The sequence below is a fragment of the Ciona intestinalis genome, chromosome 8 (assembly GCF_000224145.3).
Source record: "Ciona intestinalis chromosome 8, KH, whole genome shotgun sequence".
Classification (NCBI taxonomy): domain Eukaryota; kingdom Metazoa; phylum Chordata; class Ascidiacea; order Phlebobranchia; family Cionidae; genus Ciona; species Ciona intestinalis.
In genome coordinates, this window is record NC_020173.2 from 3,355,397 (window position 1) to 3,377,405 (window position 22,009).

Below are 22,009 nucleotides of genomic sequence, written 5' to 3' on the forward strand. Positions count from 1 at the left end.
ACGTCACAGTGCCCGCGAGTGACGTTTTTTACAACTTTGAAATTTGATTTTTTAAACGTTCATAACTTTTAAATTAAAGCGAATTTTCACAAACTGGGTGTGAATTTAGCATCAGTAGACATAAAACTTTATTCTTATGCAAAAAACTGCGCAACCATGAGAACCGTGGGCCGGACTCTTTAACATTGTCTATAATAATGAACTATATTCAACTCAGTTTATAGAAGCTGTTTTGCGAGTATATGTGTTTATTTGTATTTTTTACCTAGTAAAATGTTAAATTTATTCCTTTGATTACAATAGAAAAGGCTATATTTATCTTACATAAAAAATAAACAGACAATTTTTCTACTTCTTGGAACTACAATATGCTTCACGTTTATAGGTTGATGCAACCACAGAACAAAGTTTCACTTTCAACCAAGTATGCGACCTGTCAATCAAGTTTGCTTCTGTGTTGAATAAGAGAGGTTTAAGAAGGCAAGAAGTTGTTGCAGTTTGTTGTTCAAACTGTATTGAATATCCCATACTGGTGCTTGGTGCTGCTGCTAATAATGCAATCTCTACTACATGCAACCCACATTATACTTACCGTGAGTATTTTTATGGCAAATTTTAACTACTGTTGTTTTGTTGCCAATTCGAGTTTTTTTTAGGGCAAATTTTAACAACTACCGTTTTGTTGCCAATTCGTTCTCTTTGCTGATAATTATTTTGACATGTTAACCACTATGTTATATCGTCCGGTTTTGATTTTTTCTAACAAGTAGCTTGTGTAAGTCATTCCCATTTTAACTTCATCCCATCTTGTTTGTTGTGTTTGCAGATGAAATGTTGAAGCAATTCCAACACTGTCAACCAAAGTTTGTTATAACTAATGCTGATCAAGTTGAAAAGGTTAAACAAATTGCTGATCAAGTTAAATCTATTCAGGTATGATAACTGTATTTTAGTCAATGTTACATATTTATGACATTCCATTAAAGCATACAATACACAAAGGCAGGTAACCCTCTTCATTTAAAAAAAATAATTTGATCGCTTTTACTTATTCATAGAGATAAAGAAATAAAAAATGTTTGCATGTTATATTATCATTTCCACATGGTATACCATTCATGAACACATATGTGTTGTTTTCTTTACATCTATCTAAAAAAAAATCAAGGTATTTCTTTTTGAGTTAAATTTACATCACAAGAATTCTAATTGTAAGCTTTTGTATTGTAGGAAATATTTACTGTTGACGAAAGTACAGAAGTTATTTCCATTCAAAAACTACTGGAGAAAGAAGATGGGACATGTAATTTTATATATTGTATTGTGGGTTTGGCTGCTACATTTTGTTTATCACTTTGACTCAAGTAGTTTTTGGTCTTATTTTTAATAAATTACCGTAGAACTTACTAATAGTGCCACACATAATGGTAGAGCGACCACTTAGTAACCAGCATATGTTTCCTTGGGCAAAACACTCAAATTGCTCCGACCCAGGGTGCACTAATGGTTTGTCAGAGATAGCAGCCATACAAAGATCTGAAAACACTAGAAAAGTTGCATACTTGTAACTATTAAGCTAGCACGAGGTGCATTAGTTAAGCAATTAAATATGATGCACAACAGAACAACAGTGAATTATAACTCATAATTTCCATGCGAGGATAGATAAATGATTACCCCTATTTTTATATGCAGCTTTTCCTACTAATGTTTCATTCGATGTAAAAGAAGATGTTCTATTACTTCCATACTCAAGTGGGACTACTGGATTCCCTAAAGGCGTAATGCATACACATTACAGCTTTGTGTCTCTAATGCACTATGCAATGTAAGTCTAAATAAACTGTTACGAAATGTTTATATTTTGCCTGGTATAAAGTACCATGACTTTCAGTATAAGATGCTGTATGACAAATACATCATATGTGTGTCTGGTGTATAAAAAGACACCTATGTTATAACTCTACAGTGAGCATATTGTATTGTTTACAAAGCTTTTAACCAACAAAATAAACTTTTCAGGCATACAAAACCACCCATGCGACTTGTGACTTACACCTGTATTCCTTTGTTTCACATATTGGGAATATTGAGGCAATTTGCAAATTTAATCAAAGGATGGAAACATATTATTGATAAACGATTTAATGTTGAACAGTTGCTGAAATGTGTTGAAAAATATAAGGTAGTTTACTATTTATTATAGAAAAGGGATGTGTTTAAATATTTGAGGACATTTATCCAATTTTCGGCACCATAGCACAGAATACTCATTAAACGTGGTGCTGCTACCATTGTGAGTATACGTTTTGGGAAAGACACTTCACAGTAAATGCTCATTCAAATGATCACTGGTGGATTGTCTAATTCACCAATCATACAAGTAGATATGAAGTTGTTGATACCAAGTGAATACGAAGGGTAAAAATTCAACATATATAACACACAAGAAGCTTTTGTGCAATATCTCTGGATTGACCCACTATGTCAAGATGACCAAGTCGACTGTCATTGGCCTGCCGCATCAGAATAAAACTAAACAATAAAACTTGGTCGGCGCAATAGCAAAGTTGTTAAGACACTTAACGCAATTGCCCCAACCCAGTGGTCACTAATGAGTTTTCCAAATTGTCAGCCATAGAAAAAATAGAAAATCAAAAAATAATCACCCACAAAGTCACATACGTGGTTACTCTTAATTGAGCAGGTGTATGAAACAGAACACCCACATTACAACTGTTGTTGCCCCGTCATGCGAGGGTAAAGTTACATTCATTTATTCTTTCTACCATTTTTATACACAGGTTAACACGATGACTTCAGTACCACCTATGCTGGTTGCTCTTCAAAACTACCAACATTTTGATAAATATGACACTTCAAGCTTAAAGATTGTTGGATCAGGTGCTGCACCTCTCGCTTTAACTGTGAAGAACAAAACCTCAAAAAACTTGGGCGTGGATATAGTACAAGGTAAGTGTCATATTACCTAAACTCTTTCCTAAATCTTAGGTCCCACGGTGTGTTAAACTGTAGTTTCCTGTGTATAAAAAGCAGTCTGGTTGTAGTAATGGGGCAAATTCTGGCTTTAATACTTTGACCTTACAGACCTTACCGATAAAGAATAGACTAGAGAACAATATTTCAAGAAATTAATACACAGTTATGGTTTCAAGGTTGGGGCTTGACAGAAATGTTAGTCTCAGTTCACCGATCACCAAATTATCCTGAAGGTTCAGTTGGCCAACTCATGCCCAATACACAGTTCAAGGTATAACTAAACTATTACTTGTTAAGTCTACTTTGAGATTTACATACTGCTAAGGTGGCAAAGTGGTTAGCGTGCCTGTATCTAGCCCTGGGTTACGAGTTCAAGAGTTAACGCTGCTACTTTTGGTGTCATGTGTGTCTTTAGGCAAGACAATAAACAGCAATTTTAAAATCGGTATGCTGTAGTTTTAGAACTTTTGTTTGACACAGGTAGTGGATCCAGATAGTTTAAAAGAGCTTGGGATAAATGAAGATGGAGAATGTTGGGTGAAAGGACCACAGGTAAATTTAAAATACTCTGTTCGTTGCATTGGTAAAATCCCACCATCAGCCGCAAAGTTACATATGAGGTAGCTACTAAATGGGCATTGGATGTATGAAACAGAACACCCATGGTATAACGAATGTCATTTTCCCACTATGCTAAAATGAAGAATGAATATAACTAGTTTACCCTTACGTGGCGGGGCAGCGACTTTGATAAAACGCTATATATAAATAAAAATTTATTTGTGTAAAAAATATGGTCTTATCATTGTTACATTATAGCTGATGAAAGGATATTATAAAAACCAAAGTGAAACTTCTCGCTGTATAACTTCTGATGGTTGGTTTCGAACTGGTGATATCGGCCATTACGATGAAAATGGATTTATTTTTATTGTTGACAGACTTAAAGAACTGATTAAGTATAAAGCATTTCAAGTGAGTATAGTATTGGAATATCATATGTATAATGTAGTATTGGGAAATTCTGTTCTATTGTATATGGGTAGGTCCTAGGGCATAATCTGTTTTTCACAGCAACAGCGAAAGTTATTTAAATTTCACCACTTGTTTAACCCTAGGTACCCCCTGCCGAGCTAGAAAGCGTTATCCTTTCCAACCCCAAAGTTGCCGATGTTGGGGTAACAGGGATTCCTGACCCTGAAGCAGGGGAAGTCCCTCGTGCTTATGTTGTTCGAAAAGATGGGACGTTGACTGAAGAGGAATTGAACAATTTTGTTCAAAGTAAATATAAATAATTTTATGATTTTTTTCATATATTTTTTTGACAAAAAATATTCAGGATTTTCACCTTTGTTCAAAGTATGGTTTATCCTATGACTTTTTCATATATTTGACCTCTTTTCCTATGACTTTTTTTCATATATAAGTATAAAGGATTTAGGTTTTTCAACTTTATTATGTCTATTGGTTATGGTTCGTAAAAGTAGTTTTTATATGCTGCTTTCTGGAAACAACTCAAAAAACTACAGAATTCTTCACATGAATGAATAGATGAATGTAGCTTATTTATTTTGCGTGACGAGGCAACCACAGTCATTATAACGTGTGTTTTCAGTTCTATATGCACCCTGTGCCCGTTTACTAGTTACCCCATCATTTAACTTACTATTTTACTGAAGGTCGAGTATCAAAATACAAATACTTATACGGTGGAATCAAATTTGTGAACAGCATTCCTAAGTCTCCAACAGGAAAAATATTAAGAAGGAAATTACATGAACATGCTTTTAAAGAATTAAATAAACTATAATTGTTACCATTATGCAGCACTTTAAATTGCTGCCAGCCATGTTGTAATATTAATTGAATAAAAATTTACTTTGTTCTCACTTACATATTGTTTTACTCACTATGATCTGAGCATTCTCGTTTTTCACAATTTACGCCTCGCAAAAGTTTATGAAGTGTATTTGACTGATTAGTAATAATTAATATCCTGTATTATTTTTATTCTGTATACTTTTTATCTATTTCAGAACAAATTCCTGTCTTGAACATTTTTTGCAATTTTTTAAGCTGAAAGACTTTAGTTAGCAATATAATCTTATCATTATTTCATTCATATTATTAGCAAAAAATAGTTACTATGATTTAAATATTTTCCAAACACTTCTTTTGCATTTCTTAATCTTTATTAAAATCTAAGGAATATATATAGAACACCAGAATAATGCTGTTTATGATGTAACAATAATGGTTATATTACTTTCTTTTGTACAGTACCAATGCAATGAGCATTATAACAAATATCACCAATGGTGTACTATGGTTCTCCCAGTTCCATGGTTCTGTGGAATTAGAACAATTTTTTATAAGATTGTATATTCATAACTTTCCTAATAGATTTCATTCAAAGTAAAGTAAGAATTATTTATTCATTCATTTAGATGATGTTTAATAAATGATTTATTATAATATATTGTTCGTTTCGCTCGTTTTATCGAATAGGTTGAAACATTCTATTATTATAGTCATGTGTTAAAACAACTGTTTTTTATTGTTACTTTGCATGTTTTTATAATGTTGTATACTTTTTCCGTAGTATTGTTTTGAACAAATATTTGCTGCTAGTTAAAATACCATTTTGTGAGTTTATTCAAGTTAGATATTTGGTTTATTATTTTATAAACTTAAATATATTCTGCTTGCTTTAGAAAACTAAAGATTAAACAGACATTTATTGCCATTTATTTACCTTCTTGTTGATAACAGCTAACTCCATCATTATCAAGAGTCATTCCTTCTCTACAAGAACATGTTTTCATTCCTTTGTGCATGAAACATATGTCTTCACATCCTCCATTGTTCTGTTTTGTGGATTATTTAATGTTAACAAGATAAATAACAGGTATCCAATACATTGTAGTGACTTGTGTTAAATATGCCATTATTGTATGTAAATGTTGATGGAAATATTGTGAATGTAAAAAAGGATCTTTTGGCATTTGTATTGTGTTATTAAAAAATGATCTTTTTTAATTATACGTGAACTCAAATTGAGTTTTAAAGAAAAAATATCCAATACATAAAATGTAATCACTTAAACTTACCGTTTCGCAAGATTCTGCCTGTGGTGGGGCAAGTAGTAAAGGACCATATGATAAAAGATGAAGTTTATTGTTTCTTATTCCTCTCCTTTTTCTCTTCTTTGAGCAAGCCTGTAGAAAAGATTGTTTATCACAGAGATGGTAAGTAAGTGAACCCATGAATGTATCTTATTTATGCTTGTGTTGTGGTGTAACAGTTGTTACAACACATATGTTTCATATAACTTGTGCCCGCTTGCGAGTTACCTACTTTACCTGACTTTGTGGTGATTGTTTTGCTATATTTTTTCAATATATGCTGGCTGACAATAACTAGAGTTTTAATGGTTTTAGATTCGAATACAAAGATAAATAATTACCAATGGAGGGCATGTGGATGCACCCTTCATACAAACAGAGATCTGACAGTGAACATAAATGGTTTGGTTTACAGGTGCCGCTCCAACCCATGTAAATGCTTGGAACTGGAATTGAGCAATGCTGGAGTTGTAGTTGATGGTTACAATGTTTGCATTTGGACTTGAAGATGCTACAGGACACCTGTTAATGTAAGTTCATGTTTCGGTAATAGCATTTAAACTAAGATGTTTCATACACCTGACTGCTCTTACACCTGACTAAAAGTTACTATGCATAATGCCGGTGTTTATTTGTTTTTGTCTTTAGATTTTTCTCTTCAAATTTATGTCTTTTTTAACTTTATAGTGTTTGTTTTTATTCTATGTAGGTGCAGTCCTACGAGAAGACTTGTCATAGAACATAGGATTAAACCACAGTTGGAGGATTAAACCACAGTTGGAGGATTAAACCACAGTTGGCCCATTACTTCAACACACAGGTTGCTACTGCATAGACCTCACAAGATGTTGAAGCCTGTCGCTTTCCCCAATGGATGGGAGATCTTTCCTTGACATCTCGGGCAAGGTTAGATACTTCAACATTAGCTTTGTATCGAAACTTACCCATTTTGTAGAATGTTGTACCTAGTGTTGCTACTGCTATCACTGGTCTGCGTTGCCCAACAATACATTGCCTGAAAATGAGAAAAAGCTTATAAGGTGCACAATTAGACAAACAGTGTGAGTTTTATTTATATGTAACTTATTATAAATCGGAGATTAACTAACATGGTTATCCTAATGCACACCATACTTGGTGGTTTAAAATAAAAATGACCAAATGAAAACAGTTGGTCCAATTGAAAAGTTTTTTTATTTTGCTCAAACTTAAAAATAAATAAATATATTTTTGACTATACATTTTTTTGCGGGGTTTTGTACTGATTTTTACCAACTTTGAAATCACCAGGAAAAATATATAATATATACAAGTTTAAATGTCTCACCTGCAAAATCGTATTATCAGATGGAGTTGGGCCAGCTGAAATTTGTGCATAAATATACTGGGAACTTGATATAACGGGAGGGTTACCACTTAGTAATGCACTGTATGCAGAGCTTTGATACAATCCAAATGAAAGGTCTATTGTACCAGGTTGTACAGGATTGTTTATCTTTGTAAATCTGTAGAGTATTTAAAGGTGTTTAAATTTTGTGACTGTTGCTATAATACATGTATGTATGAGTTATAATATGCAGTCTTCATATAGACCAGATACGCATGGTGAATTTAAACACTTCATGGTCACTGTCAAGTTATAACATTGGTGTCTTCTTATAAACCGGATACACATTATGCTCTCTTTTGATTTATAATATGAGGTCTTCCTATACGGTAGACACACACAGTCTTTTCATACACCACAGAGTAGGTCTCTCCTTGTACACCAGACACATATGATTCATTTATATACTTATAGACAATGCACTTATACCACCATGCAAATCTCAAGTATGGATATACTTGTACTTACACCATCATTGGTTTGATCTCACTGAAGTGAACAATTAATGATTTATTGAAATAACAGCTGAACGTAATGTCAGAACTTGACCCATATCTTTGGACTGAAGATGCACCCACAAAATTTAATCTTTTTACTGTATAGTTGTATTGGTATCTTATGCCTTGGGCCTGTATAAGATGGATACAAGATGTTAGTCTGACTGTGTACTGATGTAACACATTATATTAAAGCACATGGTATTAAAATATCTTTCCAATAATATTGCCCCTTACTCAGATTCCCTCTTTTGCTTTGCCAGTTTTAGTAGAGTAGGGTAAGACAGAATCTTTAAGCAAATTTTGCCCAATATTTATAATCTCTGTACCATTTTTTTGTCTCACATCAAAATATACCCGTAAAAAAACTTTTTTTTCAAAAAAGTCCCGTCTTTACCCAAGTTCCGTATTTTCCCCACCCTACTGTACATATATTTACCTCAACAATTGGGTTGCAGCTTTGAAAGTTGAATGAAATGGATGTTCTGCTTGGGTTAAGTTGTTGAGGTTTACATTCTGTTGCAACTTGTGAAAAGGAATCCACGTAAGTTGAGCTCACAACTATGTTGTCGTTTGGTCCAAGGTTTAATCTTTCGTAGTCTGTTCCACTTATGCTAAATACAAAGGTAAGCTTAACAATAGCACTTTACCTTTTTGTTTTATAATAATTATAAAGAAAAGTAACTTATTTGACGCGCAGTGAGCATTGATGGCCGTTATAAAGTGCGTGTTCGGTTTCATATACCACGTGTGAAACTTTGTAGATTATTTTTTAATGTATGGCTGACAATTTGTAACCAATAGGAAACCACTGGGTTGGATTAGCTGCGAAGTGTCTTGCCCAACCCTTACACCCATAATCTCTTAGCTGGAAGTGGACATGCTAACCAATGTGCCACAGCTTTGAATTTTGCAAGTTTCTTTACCATAACCGAAAAGATAACCAAAATAATAAAATAGTAGGTTATGTATAAAACTTAGTACAGTGTTTTATAATTGTTATAAACATGTAAACTTACAGAATATTAGGGCGGATTGAACACTCAATGTCTGAAGCTGTAGTTGTGTTGAGTGGGTTTGATATATTCCCATAACCTTGTACATTCATTGCTTGCACAAAGATTAAATAATACACAGCAGGGGTAAGGTTTTCAAGAGTAGTTGAAAGTGAGGTGCCGACATTTTTGATCCCATTGCCAAAATCAGATTTATAGATGACGCGGTATCCTGTAATGTTCAGACCACCACCTGGCTGGGGAGGTGACCACATGAGGCTTATTGTGGTGGTTGTTGCTGACACCATTGATAGCACTATGTTCTCAGGGGCATGTGGGGCTGAAGAAAGTATTTGTTAACTAATGAACGAATAAATGTAACTTGCTTTATCCTGGCGTGGGCCGGGAAACGACAATTGCTGTAACACGGGTTTTCATACATCTTGTGTCAACTTAGGAGTTACCATGTATGTTACTATGTGGGCAATCACAACCTAATTCACACATTGATGCAAATGCAGCACATACATTTATATATGTTGGGGTAATGAGCCAAACCTGACCCATACCTTAGTTTTTCTTTCAACCACTATTTTTTCAGGGTCGTATAGATCGCAAAGAGTAAAATATTTAAAAGTTTTTGTTTTTGTTACAAACATCACAGCTTGTAAATGTGATACAGTAGTCTTCATTTTTTAACGTTTTAATGAACTGTTTACAATAAAGACAACTGTGTAATATATGGGCTGGTATGTTTGTATTAAAATTTATATTTATCTCTGAGGTTACCACAGCAAAGTTTAGGAAAATTATTAATACCAATGACAGTTGTTAAAACACAGGAAAAGTTAAAACATTGTTTCATTAATTTGAAAATCCCAACAATATAGAATAGAACACATAGTTATTTATTATAGTAAGTAGTTAATACATCAATATTTTTATAGTGTGTAATAAAAGATATATTTACCGGTTGAAACACAAATTGGATCTGATGCGTTTCCAATTCCAGCCGCAGAGACAGCTGCGATGGTCAAACAATACAGTGTGTTCGGTTCAAGACCAGTAACTGTTATTGTTAGCGCACTAGCTGGAACTGTTGTAGTTGCCCTTTTTCTACGGCCTGGTGTACTTGCATTCATAGCAGTATATTCAATGATATAATGTGTGTATGAAAGTCCACCAATGGTCTCTGGTCCCAGCCACTCAAGTGTGACTGAAGTGGCGGTAGGTTCATCCACCGTGGACTTAGCTGGTGTTTTTAGTTGAGCTGGAGCTGTAGAAAGAAACATAAAGTTGTATATTCAGTACTTGGGTAAAAAGTATACTTAGTAAAGAGCAAGTACATTTAGTAATTAGCAAGTATATTCAGTATTAAAAGTAGAAATACATTCAGTGAAGTAATAAAAAATAGAAATACATTCAGTGAAGCAGTGTATAATATGGGTGTTGTGTTCTATAATATGGGTGTTGTACTTACAGGTTAACAAATAGGTTAGACGGCCCCTAAGAGTTTATGAGGGTTTAGAGCAATTACTGTTAAGTGTGTTTCCAAAAGGCACACATGCTAATAATGGTACTAGCATCGGGAGTCCTGCTTACCACTTTGTCAAATGGACTGATTAAATTTTATTCTTGCATACCTATTTACCCCACAATAATATCGCATCTACTCACCAGTTTGTGTACTGAATACTTCACTAAATTGACCCACACCAAGTGCATTTTCTAATCTCAGCTCAAAAAAGTAAGTTTGTTCAGGTAATAATCCAGGTATTGTAACTGAGCTTGTATTTCCTGGAAGATCCATTGAGTTGGGCATTCCTACATCAACTGGTGACCACATTAACCTCATCATTGTAACATTCTGGAAGTTGGCCCCAGGATTTATACCAAGTGTGATAGAGGAACTGGTTGCACTCATTGCACTGGGGACAGGAGATTGTCCAAAAGCTGTAAGAAAAACAAAGTAGTAGGTATTTATTATTTTGATACATTCATTTATAACAAGAAGGATTTTTTTGCGATACAGATTTAAACACTTGTGCCTGCATGCAAATTACCACATATGTAACCGTTTTTTATTGAAATAATAAAGCATAACTGACAATTTAGACACTCTAGAATGAAAAAAGCAATTTCTTTTAATTGTTCCACTCAGAACACAATCACCGAATTTTAGCAGCCTCAAGCCTTACCTGTATGTAACTTAACTTAACTTGTAACTTACTTACTTTATCCTCGTGTGGCCGGAAAAAACGACAGTCGTTATCACACAGGTTTAACACCGGGTGCCAGCTTACGAGATTTTTTTTTTTTATGTATGGCTGATAATTTAGACAACCCATTAGTGACCATTGGGTTATAGGTAGGCACACCAACAACTATGCCACGATGCCTGTATCCTCTAGTACAGAGACAGGTGCACTAACCATTGTACCCTGCTGTGAGTTGAATATATAATTATAAACAAGTGTACCTGTTCTTGCTTGTTTAGGAATAGTTTGTCCTCTCCCATATGTGTTATAAGCTGTAATGTTGAACGAATGTAGAGTATTTGCATCTAACCCATCAATTGTTGCAGTCGTTAAATTGGTATTTATAGTTCTGTTGTTTATAAGGATTTCATACGAAGTGTGAATAATATCTGCACGTTCAACTGGTGACCAGGATATAGTTATACTAGATGCAGTCTGGTTAGTCGTATTAACTTGTTGGACAGCTCCTGGTGCTAAAAAACAGAGTTAAAGTTTTAGAAGATATAAAAAAATATTTATTGCAAAACTAATTGCTACAAAATACGTGACGAACTAACAGTTTATATTGCATTTTTCACTGATGACTAATATGTCATTTTAGCCAATAAATGTATATCTAACAATACATGTAGCCTATGTCTAAAAACTGTTAGATAATTACCTGTGCCAAAAACTGAAAATTCCGATGTTTTTGAGAACTGCCCCCCATTGTATGAAAGAATGACAGAGACATTATAAAGTGTGTTGGGAACCAAACCAGTTATCTCATGTTGATTTATACTGTATGCTGTGTTCGAGCCCGACACGCCATTCACTGATATAGCATAAGAATCAATGGAATATAGATTACCTCCCAATGATGGTTCAGGCCAAACTACAAGTATTGTTGTAGCTGTTGAGTTTCCATGGTTTGGTTTTCCAGTAGGAGCAGGCTCTGGTAAAGTATATTAAGTGGTTAGTTGTGTAAGAGTTATGTTCAGAGCTGTGGCTCAGTAGTTAGATTACATCATAACTAAAAGGTAGCATGTTTAATACTGATACATTGACACAGTAGGTGTATTTGGACAAGATACATGAGTAAACAGAAACACAATGATTACATTGAAGGTCTCGGAATCATTTGGTTAGGGCATACAGATTGCTTGAACTAAGCTGAAGTACAAATCAGGCTACGATGCCAGACAACCAAGCCATGGTGCCATGGACCAAGCCATGGTGCCAGGCAGCATAAAGCATATACCTGTATTAACCATATCTGCTGTAGTAGATGATGAACTACGTAATACTCCGCCTCTGTTGGCATGAGCAAAAACTTGAACTGAGACAGGTGTGTTTGGTTGTGGAATAACATGTACAGATGTGGTTGGTGCAGCCACTTGCATTTCAGGTAAACCTGTCACAATAATGGTGTAATAATCTACAGGTCCTGAAGCCACAAAGGGAACCCAGGATGCATAAACACCAGAGGAATTACTGGATGCAGTGACCACTTGTGCTGTAGGACCTGGGAGAATTAATTTTGTTAAATGATTCCACTATCTTAATATTTTCTATTTTTTTATTTATTTATTCAGATAGAAAAAAAAAATCATTTTAAAAGTGATAACATGTTGGCATATTGTAATTACTTGTCCAAAATTCGGCAGTTGTAGAAATGTTTGGACCCTCAAAATATACCGCTGTTACTGTCACATTATATAGGTGACTGGGAATAAGGTTTTGCATTGTAGTCCTTGGAGTAGTTCCAGTGGTTGATGAATGCCCATTTGGTTCATAAAAAAAGTCATATTTCAGAAAGTTCCGAAATCGGCCCCCTAAATTTAAAGACCATTGGGCCACTATAGCCGTTGCCTGGGTGACCTCCTGGGTCACGTTTTCAGGAGCTTTAGGATCTGTAAAAATATAAAAGCAGGGCTAGAGTTATATCTTTACAGGCATAACAACAGAAAGCATTTTATAGTGTACTTTACTGAATAGTTATTTTCCTAACACACTTACATGTACTTATTACAGTTGATCCTAAAGCAAAAACAGGGTTGCCAATTTTTTGTTGAATCGAAATACTAAAAATGTATTCTGTATTTGATTCCAGTCCTGTAAATGTATACTGAGTTGTGTTAGGTTCCAAGTACTGTGTGACTGGTTGTGAGGGTCCCACCGTATATGAAACAATATAACCATAAAAAGCAAAGTTTCCTTCAGTATATGCAGACCAGCTGAGATAAGCAGTATCAGTAGAAGTAGTAACATTTGGTCTATACCGAAGGGTAGGTCCTGCAAAAAAATGTACGAAGTAATTGATATTTGTGAGGTAATGGGCCAACTCTGGTTTAAATATAAGGTTCCATGACATGCTTTGCTATAGAACCTTACCCATAAAAATAAAAAGATTTAGAAAGTTAGCTAAGCTGTAAACGACAAGTATCTTTGTAGCCTTTGCTTTTCGATGTGAGTACAAGCTCTTAAAAAATTATATTTATTACTAGTGCATATCATTCAAGATGCTGTGTTGTTCATATAAAGTTGTTCTGCTCTGTATTGGTTAAGTATTTGTCAAGAACGTAAAATTTAGGCCAGATTCTGCCTATAAGATTGGGCTTATTATAGATAACAATAAGATGTAATAATATGGTTCCAGACTTAGAATAGGATATGAACTTTTTATTATAACTTACGCGTGAGTAAACTGAAGGGTGCAGAAGTGTTTTTTCCACCATTAAACACATTGTAAATAGTAACTTTAATTTCAGTATTGCCTGCGGCCATCACTCTCATGTTTAAAGAATTAGAATTTGTTCCGACTCCATTATCATGACGTAAAATGTGATAATGTGAGAATGTTAAATACCCTCCACCAATATCTGCATCACCCCAAGAAAAAATTGCTATGCCATCTGTTGGAGCGCTCGTAGCCAAGGATCTTGGAGCTTCAGGTTCTAAAATATAACATGGGTCAATGTTAGTAAATTTTTATTATTTGTTTGTCTACTTTTTTTGGCTTTATAAAATATTGTTTTGTTTCATTTGGTATGACAGACAACCCAAACACCCCTTAAGAAGGTTTAGAGCAATTTCTGTTAAAAGTTTTGCCCGAGGATATATACACCCACAATGGTAGTGGCAGTGAGCCTATGTCCTCTTGATTAGACACATGCTGGCTAACCAGCATAATATAGTGCAGAAATATTTTTGCCAGAAGACAATAGCTTTACAACCACTGTGTTATAATACGACAATATGTTATTTATCTCTTTAAATACAGTAACTTAGATCAGATTAATTAAAACAGAAGAAAGAAGGAAATTAGTAGGAGAGGACAGTCAATAAAAAAGTTGTTAAAGGTTTATGGCACTGGTCAGTATGCAGGATTTAAAACTTTAGTGCTGTCAACTTACCTGTTATAACAGATAGTGGTGCAGATTCACTTCCAACAATTTCTTCGCCATTGCTTAATATTAACACTGGTGTTGCAGTAAAATTGTACACATTATTGGAAACAAGCGGACCAACAGTAAAATACAGTAAAGTTTGGTTGAATGTTGATCCAGATATCAAATCTCTATTAAATGAATTAATGAATGAGTATAACTTATTTATCCTCATGTGGCGGGAAAACAACAGTCGTTTTTAACCAGTTGTTCTGTTTCATACACCACATGCCTACGAGTTACCGTGTATGTAACTTTGTGGGTAAGTGTTTTTACTTGGTAATTTAGTCAACCAAATAGTCACGACTTGGTAGGAGAAGTTGCTTTAAAGTCTTGCAAAAAGGCACATATGCTGACAATGGTAGCCGCAATAAAAATTAAGCTCTTAACTTTGATAAGAATGATTTTTTTGTCTTGTTGGTTATGGTAACAATACCAGAAAAGTTTACCAAAGCAAAAAGACAGGTAGTAACGATAAAAACAACAGTTGTTAAAAACAAAGAAATAAAATAACTTTTAGGTTAAAAGGCGTGACCATGATATAAAGATATATTACTGTGCTGGTAGGTTACCTAATAATGTATGTAGTTGCAGTAACAGCTTTGGAAGGATTCAGTTGAAGTGTTGCTGTTTCCGAAGTTATGTCTAACACATGAATTGTAACGTTGGAGGGAGCTAAAAAAATTAAAACAAATGTAATTTCTTGCTTTTTGTTGTGTTATTGGGAGTTTAGCAGCCTTGCTGTTTGTTTAAAAGTTTTACTTCAGTATTTAATGCATTTTTTTGTCATTTTGTTGCTCGTATAGTCTTCAATATTATAGCTTGTATAAAAATTAATGATCACAATGATATAAAATACCAGTTGCTATCCAAGTAACTGCAAAACTTACTTACAAACTTTTTTAACCCACTTTAGACATTCAAACTTTTTAGACCTTTTTTATATTTTTGTTAGTGTGAATTGTTAACATGGTGATATATGTTGAGTTTTATTCTCAATAGATCACATTGAGAACTATTTAACTAAACTCTAACTGCTTAAACAACAAAATTATTTTACCAATCTATTTCAATATGGCAACAAAGTCAGACCATAACATAAGCAAAACAAATTCGGATTTACTTACCTAATGCAAATGACAATGTAATTTCTCTACTTGGTAATGCAGCGTAATTTGCAACAATAGTAGCTGTATGCCACACACCCTCTTCTAATCCTGTTACATCGAATTTGGTCGAGAAAGAAGATAGTGAAGCCATACCATTGGGGTACAATACTGAATAACCAGTTAGAGCCAAATTGTTTCCACCCAAGGGTGGCAACCATAATAGAGTTACCATGCCTTGTCCAGCTGATGTGTACGTCAAATCGCGCACTCCAGCAGTATCTATACAAAATTTGAACTCCTAAATAAGGCTCAATTACATTATAATTCAGTATATAGTGTTGAACACTTACTCATAATATAGGTTGCTTATTTTATACATTTGTGCCAGCTTACCAGTTACAACAAATGTAATTATATTTTTTAATTTGTCTTCTTTTATGTATGGCTGATATTTTGAATAACTGATAGGTGACCATTGGGTTGATGCACTGAATGCTTTTAATGTTTAAAAGTTGTTCTTTTTTTATTAGTAAACTATTTCATTTTGGTAGGAGTATTTTACGAAGACCTGTCATTTTGGCCAGATTTTTACATTACTCAAAAAATCCTTGTATATATTAATCTATATAAGTCTTATGGCAAGGCATGGGAGATGTAATCAGGCCAAATCTACCCAATTACCACAGAGATGTTTTAAGCCAAACATTAGCTCTTGAAAACTTTTTTATTAGATTTTTCATAAATTGTAATAAATTGTGATATCTTCTTAACTTTATACTTACTTGTGGCTGTTGTGATAGATGCATTGGCTCCCGAACCTACTGCTGTCTCGGGAATTATATGGAAGGTATACAGTGTATTTGGTATAAGTGAACTGATAAGAGCACCACTTTGTGTAGCAGGTACTACTGTGGTATTTTCACCATACATGATTCTATACTGGCTGATGTTACCAGAAGGAGCTGTCCACGTCAGGTTAGCAACAGATCTTCCCATATGCGCCATAATGTTGGTAACTGGTCCAGATACTAAAAACATAAATTAGGAAATCACTATTCTGTGCACATTTGTTACAACCCGGCTTTTTATATCATACACCTCATGCCCACATGCGAGTTACTATTTATTTAACTTGCAGGAAAGTTTTTTATGGACAACTCATTAGTGACCATTGGGTTAAGGCAATTGCTGTCAAGTGTTTTGTCTAAGGACACATTTTCGTTTTATTTGTGTCCAACAACAGTTACACTAACAGTGATGCTATAGAGTGTGGTCCAACTTTATGGTAAAGAAAAATTAATGTAAAAATAAGTTTATTTACCTACATGTTGTGAGATTTTTCATTGCAGTACTCCTTTGACCGTTGTTGTAGATTACAGTTACAGTAAGCACATACGCTGTGTTCCCAGTTAAATTTCGAACAACCACAGTACTTTCAATGGGTGTAGCTATGTAAGAAAATGCTGCAGGAGAAGATGTCACCTGAACTTGGCTCACTGTTGATGCATTGCCCCCAACATAAGGAGTCCATGTTACCCTCACTGAAGTATCGTTTAATGCTGTCAAAGTTATGTTGGGTGGCAGGGAAGCTAAAAAGATGAAACATTTCATTAAAACTGCTCCACAATTGTATTGGGAAGACTTGCTAGTGTAAAAAAACAATAAAACAACTATTGTAGTTAAAAATAACAAATTAAATTTTTATTTATCTCTTTTAATTTAAAAGCAAAGATCGGATAACCTAAAAATACAAAGAGAAGGAAATTAGCAGTAAAATGAAAGTCGTTAAAACAGGCTACGAGTAAACACTATTTGAATAAAAGTGTGAATTAAAAACATAGCTGCTAAACTTGCATATACATGTAGCACAACATTTGTAGAAGCATAAAATAAATATCAATTATTTTTTCTTGTGCATTGGGGCAATGACAGTCGTTATAACATGAAAGGTCTGTTTCATACACCGCGGGCCAGCTTTTGAGTTACCATGGATGTAACTTACAGACTATTTTCGATTTTAAGGTGGGCTGATAACTTTTGTAACTCTTTTAAGGGTCTACTGGGTTGGAAAATAAGTGAAGTTTGTTGCAGCAGCACACCTTTGCCCTCAACGACAGCACTGAGGCTCGAAGGTGAGCACTCTTAACTAGTATACAGTGACGCTGGCATACTGGTATGGCTTTAGATGCCATGCATATATAGATTACACATTTGCCCTGTTAATCACATGTGTACTTACATGTTACTGTATTAACAGCAGGATTGGATTTAGCACTTGTACCATAGGGAGTAGATACTTTTATAGTCACTTCGTATTCAGTGTTTGGTGTTAACCCAGTTAGTTGTGTGGAATTGGTTTTAAGATTGTCAATAGTTTGTGGTGAATTTCCAAATGCTTTATATTCAAGTTGGTATGTAAAGTTCATAACATCTCCAGTTGGTTGACTCCATGATAAAAGTAAGCTGGTGGTCTTTGCCATTTCAAGTTGAGGCGGAGCCATCTTGTCAGGACCTGTTGGAATATCAATTAAATTTATATAAATGTTATTTTCCCTTTCAAAGGGAAATTTCCTTCTTAGAATTCTCTGATAACAGCACACATTTTTACCATGGGTATATTTTAACTATAGGTATTAACTATTTTATTCGAATTATTTGCATGTAATATTTATGTAACTTGTTTTAATCTTGCATGTCAGGGCAATGATAGTCGTTATAACATAGATGTTCTGTTGCGTATACCTCCTGTTTGCCTATGATTTACTGTGTCTATAAATTTGTGAAAGCAATTGATATGTTTATTTTGTTTTTACCTGTTACAAACCATGACGCTGGCGACGGAGAAGTCCTTAGACTACCATATATTCCGCCAACAGTCAATGAAACGTTTGTGTTTTCTGATAAGCCAGTAGCAGTAAGAGGAGAAGTTGGATTCGTTGAATTACTTGTTCCATCATTCCATATTAATTGATATCCACTAGGAGACTGTGCACTACAAGTACAAGCTGCTGTCACTGTGATTGTAGAGTGAGTAACATTCACTAATGTTGGTGCAAGTGGAGGCCCAGGAACTAAACAAAGTATGTTAGTTAGTTAAGAACTGCAGTATTACCATATATTCTATAAAGAAAAGGTTTCTAAGGAGATCCAGAAACTAAGCAGAGTATGTTATTTAATAGAGCATGTGGCTTAGTTGAGAGGTAAAGCAAAACTATTATTAACTTTGTTCTGCATGGAGCCGCTCTTGAATTTAAGAATTTAAACTAGATTTGCTCCATTAACTATTCTATTGTGTATAAAATTACACTTTTCCAGGGTGCAGGCAAAAGGTTATGAAACATTGAATTCAAGCACAGTATTCATATTTTATTTAGAAGACTTGTAGTTAGGAATTTACTTACGTGTGGCGAGTATAACAGCCTCAGAATAAACTTTTGTATTTTGTGAAGCAGCAACATCGGCTGCGATTGTCAAGTAATACATAGTATTTTGTGATAAACCAGTTATAGTTGTAGAAGTACCATCTACCACTATACTCTGGTTGGATGGCTGAACTTGTAAATAGTAAACTACATTTTGTGTGGACCCTGTCCAGGAGGCATCCAGGGTTGTCACTGTTGGGTTGGAAAGGACAATGTTGGTTGGTGGAGCGTAGGTTCCTGGAATAAATGTAAGGTGATTAGAGAAATTTATTTTGATAAGGTAATCCTATTAGGAAAAGAACTTAGTTTAGTGTTTTTACTACTTGCCAGTTTGCCACATAGTTAGCGCATTTGAATTTTATTAACTGAAATAGTTTAATGTATTAGTGTGACTTTTCTTCTCTGGAACCCATTTATTTGTCTTGAAACCATAACTTCTGGGCCAAAGACAGTTGCGCTAACCGGCAGCGGCCAAATGTATTATATACATAACATACCATATGTGGTGGCAATTATTGGTGTAGATGAGACAACAGTATGGTCACTGTAGAACGCCTTAACCACAACTGAGTATTCTTGGTTTGGTCGTAGGTTTGTTATTTGAGCTGTTTTTTGACCTGCCACCATATTTATTACTCCTTCCATTGGAGTTAATTCAATTCTAAATGTTTCAAAGATTCTCGCACTGCCCATATGAGGGAGGCTCCATGTTACAGTCAATGATGTTGATGTGGATTGGAATAGGACGTTTGTAGGAGCAGGTGCATCTGAGATGAATTATGCGTGGATTATTTTGATAAGGTAAATCAATTAACACGTTTGAATGTAACCTGTTTATTACATGCCGGGCAGCAACAGTAGTTATAATTTTCAGAACCTTTATGTTAACATTTACACATAGGCATCCTTAACAAAGTTTGAGCTTCCCAGTTATCAAGGGATATACAAATCAATTTAGATTTACAAGCAGAAGTACATATGTAGAATTACTCATCTACACACATACAACACACATGTAAAAGTTCTCACCAGTAACGCCTGCCACACGATATGACACGATGCCCTCTTGAACAAGATCCCTTGCAAGAATTGTAAATATATATTTAGTGTTGGCTTGCAGCCTTGGAACTCTGGTGGTATGTCGATTAAAGCGGATAAACATATTTCTACGAAGGGGCATAATCCTTATTTTATAAAAATAAAGAATGCTATCCCCAGTTGTATACGGGTCCCAACTTAATTGGATCTCGTTGGTAGAGGTCCTATCCACTTTTAACCCAGTGACTATTCCTGGAACTGAAATAAATGATGTATATTCACTATGTTGTACGTTTAGTTGTCTAAATTGAGTGAATGAATATCACTTATTTATCATAAATAAACTCATGCCATTATATTTCCCAATTAGTAAACATATTTGGTTCTCTAAGGAAGACACTTGAAATGATACATTTGGTTCTTCTAATTTTTAACTAAACAAAACACACAAAAAATTAGTAATAGTGACACTAATGACAATGTGTAGATTACCTGTTGCAACAGTCTGTGTGTAATTGTCTGTTCCAATCACAACACCGCCAAGCACCCTCTCAAACAATGCATTATACCTTGTGTTTGGCACCAAATCTACTGCTGTAGTTTGTGTGAAAAAATCAATAATCTGTCGGGAAACAACAACCCCTGTTTGTGCAATGCTCCATGTCACTCGAGTGGCATCTTGTTGGATTGTATAGTGGAAAACTATTTTAATACTCCTTGATGTACTTGTTGTTGAGTTTACAGCGATTGGAGGTGTCGCTGCAAATGCAAATGGTTTACAACAGCAATGCAGCTGCTTTGAAAAGCAGTAACGTTGATTTTCATGGAGCATAATAGCTATGCTTTAAACCGTAAGAGTTGCTGGGCCCACGGTTTTAAACAAGTAATGTGGCTGCAAATATAGAATGCGTTATTGCAGCAGTCCATATAACAATTAGTCCATTGTGTGACTCACAGATTACTGCGTAAAAAAAACAGATATAAAGAATCAATACTCCGCTGTTTCCTATCCGGAAAACAGACGCATTCTCCGATGTACCGGCGCTTTACTGTGTATGACTCATACTCCGCGATGATGATTTATTTGAATCGATTTAAAAAGAAGATTGCTAAACCAACCGATAACGGAACATATTTTAATTTAGTTGTCACAGTTTATATTGCAATTTTAAATCCAGTTACTATTTTTCCGCAAACAGTTTATTATTTATTAATATTGCACGTCATTGGCTTGCAACTTGTTCAGTCTAACTAAAAATCCGCACAAAAACATTGGAATCGCAAGTTTAATATATTCCCACATGGGTAACTCCCATCTGTGCAACTATGATAACACAATGAGACAGTTAATGGTTGTTTTAAATAAAAACTGATTTCGAAAGTGTCTATGATTGTGTATATAATATACTGTGATGGGGAAATATGGGATACGAATAGCACATAGTATCCTACATTAACTAGCCGTGTTTTTAAGAATTAACAATGTTACTTTTTGGGATATAGTACAATAATTCTAGATTTTTCGTTGGGATGCGGTAGAATAATTATTTACTTAATTGTTGGTACCAAAGGGTGAAGATAAAAGAGAATGAAAAGATGGACAATCTTTACCCATAAGTAAAACTGTACCAAGTAAACTGTAGAAAACCAAAGCCAAAACTTAACGATTATAACCGACAAACGTTAGAGGAATTACCGATTTTAGACTGAAACTAAATCATAGTCTTATATGAATTGAGAGGCCGGGAGA

The 22,009-nt window shown here is 34.6% G+C and overlaps 2 protein-coding genes across 2 annotated transcripts in view; one reads left to right on the forward strand and one right to left on the reverse strand.

The window, feature by feature from the left end:
• Positions 1 to 5,718, forward strand: part of LOC113473993 (4-coumarate--CoA ligase 1-like) — a 6,793-nt gene extending 1,075 nt beyond the window's left edge. Inside the window, exons 2-12 of the mRNA XM_009861015.3 lie at positions 386 to 593; positions 827 to 933; positions 1,231 to 1,303; positions 1,696 to 1,828; positions 2,023 to 2,185; positions 2,805 to 2,973; positions 3,177 to 3,271; positions 3,481 to 3,552; positions 3,820 to 3,975; positions 4,119 to 4,281; positions 4,680 to 5,718. Coding sequence (XP_009859317.1) covers positions 386 to 593; positions 827 to 933; positions 1,231 to 1,303; positions 1,696 to 1,828; positions 2,023 to 2,185; positions 2,805 to 2,973; positions 3,177 to 3,271; positions 3,481 to 3,552; positions 3,820 to 3,975; positions 4,119 to 4,281; positions 4,680 to 4,810 — 1,470 coding nt within the window. The 3' untranslated portion in view covers positions 4,811 to 5,718. The remainder of the gene's footprint in view (positions 1 to 385; positions 594 to 826; positions 934 to 1,230; positions 1,304 to 1,695; positions 1,829 to 2,022; positions 2,186 to 2,804; positions 2,974 to 3,176; positions 3,272 to 3,480; positions 3,553 to 3,819; positions 3,976 to 4,118; positions 4,282 to 4,679) is intronic.
• On the reverse strand, positions 5,180 to 20,907 carry LOC101242524 (fibronectin-like). The gene is made up of 28 exons (XM_004226282.3): positions 20,752 to 20,907; positions 20,251 to 20,517; positions 19,719 to 19,988; positions 19,201 to 19,458; positions 18,613 to 18,870; positions 18,039 to 18,311; positions 17,125 to 17,388; positions 16,582 to 16,827; positions 15,818 to 16,078; positions 15,263 to 15,365; positions 14,658 to 14,821; positions 13,938 to 14,198; positions 13,261 to 13,536; positions 12,891 to 13,154; positions 12,503 to 12,766; positions 11,924 to 12,196; positions 11,484 to 11,735; positions 10,682 to 10,957; positions 9,975 to 10,280; positions 9,029 to 9,344; positions 8,449 to 8,623; positions 7,981 to 8,141; positions 7,453 to 7,630; positions 7,070 to 7,140; positions 6,467 to 6,647; positions 6,111 to 6,218; positions 5,756 to 5,867; positions 5,180 to 5,348 (listed from the first exon to the last, which is right to left on the reverse strand). Exons 2-28 carry the CDS (start codon positions 20,399 to 20,401, stop codon positions 5,263 to 5,265), a joined length of 5,808 nt encoding a protein of 1,935 aa, XP_004226330.3. The 5' UTR covers positions 20,402 to 20,517; positions 20,752 to 20,907; the 3' UTR covers positions 5,180 to 5,262.
• Between the last annotated feature and the right edge of the window lie 1,102 nt (positions 20,908 to 22,009).

Bases quoted from the DNA above. Each gene is read 5' to 3' on its own strand.
- LOC101242524 (XM_004226282.3), bottom strand. From the start codon at position 20,401: ATGCCCCTTCGTAGAAATATGTTTATCCGCTTTAATCGACATACCACC. The intron at 13,537-13,937 runs GTAAGTTATAAT...ATTTTTTTGCAG, and splicing joins ACCCTTCAGTTTACTCACGC to GACCTACCCTTCGGTATAGA. The intron at 9,345-9,974 runs GTAAATATATCT...TACTTTCTTCAG, and splicing joins TCCAATTTGTGTTTCAACCG to CCCCACATGCCCCTGAGAAC.